This window comes from Rousettus aegyptiacus, unplaced genomic scaffold (assembly GCF_014176215.1).
Source record: "Rousettus aegyptiacus isolate mRouAeg1 unplaced genomic scaffold, mRouAeg1.p scaffold_m13_p_5, whole genome shotgun sequence".
In the NCBI taxonomy this organism is placed as follows: domain Eukaryota; kingdom Metazoa; phylum Chordata; class Mammalia; order Chiroptera; family Pteropodidae; genus Rousettus; species Rousettus aegyptiacus.
This window is the reverse complement of record NW_023416308.1, coordinates 83,407,612-83,415,197: the sequence shown is the minus strand read 5'-3', so window position 1 is coordinate 83,415,197 and position 7,586 is coordinate 83,407,612. Positions and strand designations below refer to the sequence as shown.

At 46.5% G+C, this 7,586-nt stretch overlaps 1 protein-coding gene across 11 annotated transcripts in view; it reads left to right on the top strand.

Annotated features, from left to right (window-relative positions):
* The window catches only part of IRAG1 (inositol 1,4,5-triphosphate receptor associated 1), a 102,325-nt gene that overhangs the window by 35,914 nt on the left and 58,825 nt on the right, over positions 1 to 7,586 (top strand). For 4 of the 11 annotated variants that reach the window (XM_016147339.2, XM_016147338.2, XM_016147334.2 and 1 more), the window contains exon 3: positions 7,045 to 7,086. The exons of the other annotated variants lie outside the window; for them this stretch is intronic. In XM_016147339.2, coding sequence (XP_016002825.2) covers positions 7,045 to 7,086 — 42 coding nt within the window. The remainder of the gene's footprint in view (positions 1 to 7,044; positions 7,087 to 7,586) is intronic. 11 annotated transcript variants of the gene reach the window in all.

Sequence of the window (7,586 nt, the reverse complement as noted above, 5' to 3'; positions counted from 1 at the left end):
ATTGTAAAAAAGGAAATGATGAAAATAAATTAATTTAAAGGGTCACATTGTATCGTGCAAATGAAATTCTTAAAGCAAGTTATTTAGTTATTTTTAACTATACATATTACAAAATATAGATTATATACCACTTTTTTAGAATGAATGAAGAATTAATCAAGTGTGTTGATTTTGGTGTGGGTATATTTATTCTTTGTACCAACAAGATGATCCGTATAGCACCTTCATTAGGAGGTTCTATTTAATATTTGACATCTTCATGCATGTTTCTAAGGACCTCTTTCAATCCTTCAATGTTCAAATCATTCTCCTGTGAAGAACCTATCTTACCTCCTCCTCCTAATTTGTTCTTGTTAACTAATCCCGTTCCATCTGCTCCTCGTTGGTCCAAGACCTTGCATGTGAAGTTCCCCAACCTTGTTTTCTTTGACCTTGTCATGAACTTTGCAGTTGCTTTGCACTGAACTTGTATCGTCCTGTTATATCTGACAGTCATCCCAACTGACCACAGCCAGAAGGAATAGACACTTGTTAAGTGAGGAGAGAATGTACGAGTGAGCATTAATTTGTTAAGTGGGTAGATTCCTAGTGAATATTTTCATTTTATGATGACATTTGTTTTCTTGCACATCGTAACTGTGGGAACTTAGAATAAATACTTATAAAAAATGGCCTCTTATATTTCCATATCCCAAGCTTATGGGATTAAGATGCTGCAGAACTTGGCAGGCTTGGGACGCCCTTGAATTTCTAAATGATAATGGGCCAAATCCCCGGCCTTTGGCCGCAGGCGGCCAGCTCAGAGTTTTACTGATTCTCCCTCCCATGAACGTCTTGGGCCACGGTGGGTGCTGCTCCTCCATTGCTTTCCGTGGCTCCAGAGTACTCCTCTGCTCCTCTGCAGGTGACGGCTGGCCTTCCCCAAGTTCTGTGCTCTGCTGCTGCCCCTTTCTTTGCCAAGTGTGGACGATGTCCCCAAAGTGTTCCCAAAAGTAAACTATAAGGTTTAACCAACCTTAAAAAAAAATGTTACTCTACTAAAAGCTTGGAAATTAAAGAAGGGAATAACGACACAGAGCAAAACACTCACATCTGGAGTCAAATATGACTGTTCCCAATCCTCAGGTCACGATTTTTCTGGGTTCTGCCCCCTTAGCACCCCCACTCCCCAGTCCTGGACTCCTTGCCTTGGCTATCCCCGACCCCTTCCACCTCTCTAGCAATGGTAGTGCCCTTAAGGCAGATTGTGATGCAAATGCTAGCTCCAGAATCCTGGGCAACTGCCCCCAAACCACGCAGTGCTCTACTCCCCAAGTATGCAAATATTCCTAAAAAAAAAATAAAAGATTGGTAAAGACGGAACTCCACCCTCAGTGAAGAGATCCTTTTACACTGAGTCCAGTTGCTTTTGGTTCTCAACTTCTCTAATTCAAAGGTTCCTCAAACCTCCTTGAGAGACACAAAACGAGACAGCACAAAAGCTGCTGGCCCCTCTGACCATCATGGCTTCAGACCACGCGAAGGTGCAGCTCCACCGGGTCAGACGTGAAGGCGCGTTTCTAGGGGTGGCCAGGCAAGGAAGGGTCCCATGAGCTCACCACATAGTCGGGGGACAGAAAACCCTAGTAGAATAGCAGGAGCTCCAGATTCCAGGTCCCCACAAGCTCACTTTTCCTGTGATCTGGAGCCAGAACCAGACTTCTATAGCTTGCGGAGTGGTCCCCATGGTCTCTGACCGTCCTTCAAATGCCATGACTCTAACTCCATGCTCATGGGAAGTCAAGATAATAGACTGTTTGCCCAGGTTCAATAAGGGAGGATCATTAGCCTGGGAATAAAGAATGTGGACTCTGGAGTCACACCAAGGTAGGCTGGAGTCACTGCTCCTCCACATCCTGGTCTAGAGACCTTGTGCAAGTCTGTCAAATTTTCTGTGTCTCTGGTTCCTCATCTCTTCCCCAGGGCAAGTGTGAGTGGCTCCTAGACACTGTTCAGCCAGCCTTTGAGTGCCTTCTCTGTTCTGAGGGACAACAGAGCTGGGGCAGGTTAGATCTCAGATCGAAGGCCACATCAGATTCAGGATTCTTTTATTCTCTGCCCTTACTGACAGACGCTGGGCCTCCCTGAGTCCTCCAGAAGCCCACAGCACAGGCATTGCCAAAAAAGAGCGCTTCCCTCTATTGCACCCATCAGGCAGCCCTTCTCAGGCAGCCACAGCCCCAGGAGAGGGTCAGGCCTGTGAGCTTTGCTGTAGCCTCCAGGGGCGGGAGCCTGCATCCCTGGGAGCAGCGGAAACCAGGCAGCCAGGGAAGCAGGGTTGGCCTGGAGGGCTCCTCTGGAACTCCCAGTAGCGTGTGAATTCCCACTCTGTGAAGCAGGCAAAGAACAGGAGTATCTTTCTGAGTTTACAGCTCCCCAGAGTCCAGTCCTACTTCTGGTTCCTCAGGCCCCAACCCCCATTTTCCATCACTAACATGAGCCCTAGCTAAGGGTTTCTCATACAAAAACACTAGAGCACTAGAACTAGATCTTGTTTTTCTATCTGTGCGTACGCACGCGCGTGCGCGCACACACACACACACACACACACACACTCACTCTAGTCCTTAATCAGAAACTGTAGTGAAAACCCACAAAGAACTAAATCCTCCTGACCATGCACTCTGTGTGGCTGTGTCCTGAGCATGTTTTCTGGGTTGGCCCTTGAACAGGGATGGGCATCTCCCTGAAGACTCCTCAGAAAATGTGTGCTCCCCCAGGAAAGGAAAAAAGGTTTAGGACCTAAGGAACCAATTCTCTGTTAGGGATGAGATAAAGACAAAATGAATAATACATGTAAAACACTTGGAACCTGGAAAGAACTGTGCAAGGTGGGGACACACCTCATATCATGCTTCCGATGTTAGACATCACTGTAAGCACTCTATACATAATAACTTCACAACAACTCCTGGGGTATGTATGATTATTATCCCATTTTACAAATGAGAAACCAGGTAGAAACCAGGCAGTACCTTGAATGCTCCAACTGAGGATTTTGGATTCATCCTCCCTGAACTCATTTCCACTTATCACACCTTTTATAAGAACAGCCTCAATTAAGACCACCAATGAAATATCTTCAAATAAATTATCAGGAAAGCATTAGGATCTGGTGTACTAGGTACTAGAGATATCTATTGGGCATGTGACATATGGGCTCATCCCTCCAAGGTAGTTATTATCATTATCATCTTTGTTTTATAGAAGAAGAAACGAGGTCTCTGTGAGATTATGCAATTGTCGTAGGTCACATAGTTGTGTCATGGTTGAGTGGAGATTCAAACCCACGTTTCTGCTGAGGTGCTCCTGCCAGCTCTACCTGGCAGTAAAACCGATCCCCGGCTCCACCTGGCAGTGAAGCCAATGTTCTGGACACCAGAGGCCCCAGGCATGGGGAGCAGGTACTTGGTACCCCATCCTCTGTGGAAAAGAACCTCGGAAAGTGTCAAGGGGACAATTTCACCAGAATGGTTTCTAGTGGTTTTGGTCACAGCATAAGAGCTGTGAGATGGTAGCTGTGAAGTGCCTAGGACGAAGCAGAAAATGTTTTAGAAATGTTGGTTGTTACGATGGTCAGGAATGTATATCATAATTATTTGTCTTTAGTTCCTATTTCGAGCAATGGAGTAGCTTGTTATTGTTTTTTTTACTTCTCTAATCCCCCTATTAGACTGCATGTGAGCTACTTAGGGTCAGGTGCTGTGTCATGTGTATATCTCCAATTCTCAGCATACGTTCTAACATATGGCGAGAGCTTAGGGAAGGATGCATGGATGGACGGATGGAAGGATGGACGGATGGGTGTGTGATTGTGTGGTATAGATGGGTAGATACTTGGCTGGCTGGCTGATTAAATGTCTGAAGTGTAAGGAAGAACAGTGTAGGGAAGGAGGGAAGAGGAAAAGACAGAAAATGAAGGTGGGCGCATGCCTGGCTGGCTGGGTGATATGCTCTCCACAGAGTAAGGCAATAGACACTGTGTGTCCTCGTGTACTCCTGAAGTCTCTTGGCATGAAAATAAAAACAGTGATAAAAAAGAGCAGGATAATCTGGTGATTATTGATCCCTGACCTCTAGGAATATAGTGGAGGATGGTAGAAAAGAGGGTCGACAGAGGCAGGACAGGCCCTGGGTACGTGGAGGAATTCACAGGGTGCGTACTGGGGAGTCTCTGGGGAGCCAAGGAACTTGGTGCTTGGCAGGGAGGAGCCCCATGTCCAGCAGACCTCAGCAGAGCCACTTGTGCTCTCTCCTGTGCTCCTGGGACTCACTGATCAATTAATTATTTTCTGCCAAGTCCCCAAGAGTCTTTTTATCCTGTCCTAAGGGCACCAACTCCTCTGTGTGGTCAGAGCCCCTCTCTCCAGAGGCAGTGCCTGCTTGCCCTCCAGGCTATGAGAGGGGGACCTAGGGTTATAGCCACCACAGTGCCCACCGTCCACCACTACCCTCACCATCATTAGTATTATGGCTTTAGCTCATCAAATCCTTAAAACAAGCCTGAAAAAAAAATGGGGCTTATTAGCTCCACACAGTGTTTGAGAACATGAAACTCAAGAGAAGTTAAGTAGCTTGCCTAAGGTCACCCAGATGGGACTCCAGTGTAGGCCTCCCCAACTTGACTGTTCCACATTGCCTTCCGGCAGGGTCCTTCCCTCTGCCAGGGCCTAAGTGCAGGAACTGAACTCCCCACTCCTGCCTGGGCTGAGTCTGGGGCTGTTGTTTAGAGCTTCCTAGCCCAGGCCTCGTCACGTGACATCGGGGAACGGAAGATAATATTCCCGTCTATGACACTGGCCTATATTTATCCCTGCACCCAGGCAGTTAGGGAAACTGTTGTGCATTCCTGGGAATTTATGAGTGAAATAAACATTAAGTGTTTCTATAAGTTTATTTAAGGAGAACAAAATGTGACCTGCTGGCTTATTATAGAGTGGGTAGCTTACAGGAAGATGGCCCAGCCCCCTAGTACTCAGCTGACTCCAAGGAAGGGAAATAGACCCATGGGGAGGCTGGTCCCTGGAGGTGAGGGGGTGCCCCCGCTATCTTACTCAGCTGTGTGTTCGGTCTCTTGCCAACCTGGAGGGCTGCCTGGAGGCAGGGACGTATGAGGGAGGGTGCATCTTGGAAGAATAAAAGGAGTGTTGGAGACCTGTGGGATACCAGGAACCAGGGAGGTGTGACCAAAGACCTGGAGATGACTATAAGAGTAGCTTGTGTAGTGGGAAAGCCAACAGGCCTGGTATATAGTCCATTCCACTATTTACCACCTGCACAGCCCTGGACAACTTTTTTTCTTCTTGGTAAAGTAGGGATTGAAATGGGAAAGAGAAGAAAGAAAAGAAATATACCAATCACCTACTCCATGCTCCAGGGCCTTCACTTTCCTCTTCTCCTTTACTCTTTGTGATTTTGTGAGGTCAGGAGGTATTATCGCCCCGATTTTGTAGCTGGGTACTCTGAGGTTCACAGAACTGTTGGGAGAATTGAATGAAAACCCACATGGGAAGTGTCTGGGACAGGGCCTGGCACTCAGTAGGTCTGAGCAATTGTCGCTTCCCCCACCCACATTTGTTCCTTTGCTTCTTGTGCCTGTACTCACGAAGGGCTTCTGTACTTGGTCTGAGAAGCAGATGGTGAGAGAGGGGGTGGAGCCAGGTGAAGGTGGCCTTGCAGGTGGGCTTTTTTGGCTCATGAGGCCAGATACCCAGGGGAGGTGCTCTGGGGCTCCATGATCAGAAGGGCTGGGTACTCCTAATTTAACTCCAAATGGTTGCTCAGACCTCAAACTAAGAACAACGATTTCCTTAAAACCAAATTCCAAAGTAGTGAATTCATTCCCAAAGGTAACTATACAGAATATGATATCTGATACATATTGAACATTTACTAGAGGCCAAGTGCCTCCCATGACCTGCCAGATTTAGCAAATGAAAATACGGTTGTGTCCATACAATATTTGAGACATACTTATACTAAGGAATTATTCATTGTTTATTTGAAGTTCAAATGTAACTGGGCATCCTGTATTCCATCTGGCAATCCTATTTCTATATCAACCTGTTTAATTCTTATAACTACCCTTGTGAGATAGTTTTTATAGATGAGGTAACTAAAGCTCAAGGTCACACTGCTAGTAAGTGAGAAGCTGTATCATGAATTAGTGTGGTTCCCAAGGCCCATGTCCTTGAAATCTTGCAGCTAGTAACTTGCTTGGTGGATTCTGTATTTGGATGCGCTTCCCTGCAAGCTTTCTTGAGGCCCTGCCTTCTGTTTGGCAGCTCAGAGTGGGAGCAGGGATGGGTATTTACAGTGCATTAAAAACTGGCAGAACTTACCCCAGAGGGCCCTTGGAATCTTTCCATACTCTCTCCCGGATTACTGTCTCCCCAGTGCTTACTAGAGTGAAACACGGCCTACACAAGATCGAATGTTCCCCCACAAAACAGTCCTGAAGAAAACTAGAAGTTGCCCAGAGCTTGCTCAACAATTCTGTGAGCTGATTAGGGAAAGAACACTTTGATTTTATTACTGTATATTATGTACACATTGGAAGAAGAGTGAGGAGCATTCCATCAGAGGATTAGAGGATTTCTCCCTGATTGCTTGGTGCCTCCTGACTTTTAAGCAGCTTCAAATTGTGTGATTACATGCTTGGCACTTGCCACCCATGGCTTGTTTCTGCCTTTCTCTGTGGGCGCCTCTGCCCCAGCCCTCCTCAGAATGAGGGTGCCTGCAGCCCCACACGTGGCAGCGACCTCAGGAAAGCTTTGCTGCAAGTGGCCTCTAGCTAGAAGGCAGTGAAAACTTTCACCAGAAGGCAGCTCTTCTAACGCCCTGCAGGCCGTTTACCTAACAGGTTTCAACACTGAGGGCTCCAGGATCTAGGCGTTACCTGGGGTTGGGGGTTAGCAGGGAGGGTACTTCTACCTCATTTTCCATCCCCTTGTTCTACTTGGGAAGCATTTCAGAGACCTGCCTGGTTTACCTTTGTCTTTCCAGGCAGGGAAGTACCTGTCTACCATAGACCCTGACACAATAGGGGTAAGTAAATCTTTGCCAGATGAATGGACAGAATAAAGCATGATAACGTGTGAATGTTTACCGACATACCCCTCTTAGATCTTAAGACTTTTGAAAACTTTAGTGAGTCCATCATAAATGGAAGAGTCAAGACAATATGTACAATAAATAATTGGATGGAGCAGGAGGAGTAAGCTTAGGGGGAGGATGGGGGAGAGGGAAGGAGGATTTGGGTGGGGAGGGTAAACAAAACCAAGAGGAGGGAAGAGGTGAGGATGGGAGTTAAGATTTGTTCCCCTTTCGTGTCCTTTGAAAGGTGAGCGTGAAGACCAAGTTGGCTTTTTGACTGCTGAACAATTCTTTAAAAGTTTCCTTCTTAGAACCTGGACCACCTGGATCACAGCTTCATTAGATTTCAGGTTAAATCGTTTAACTTTAAAGTCGAACCATGGATGGTTATAAAGGAGCATGCATTTCTCTTTATCTGCTGGGGATGTTTATATTTATCGAATTGTTCTCCC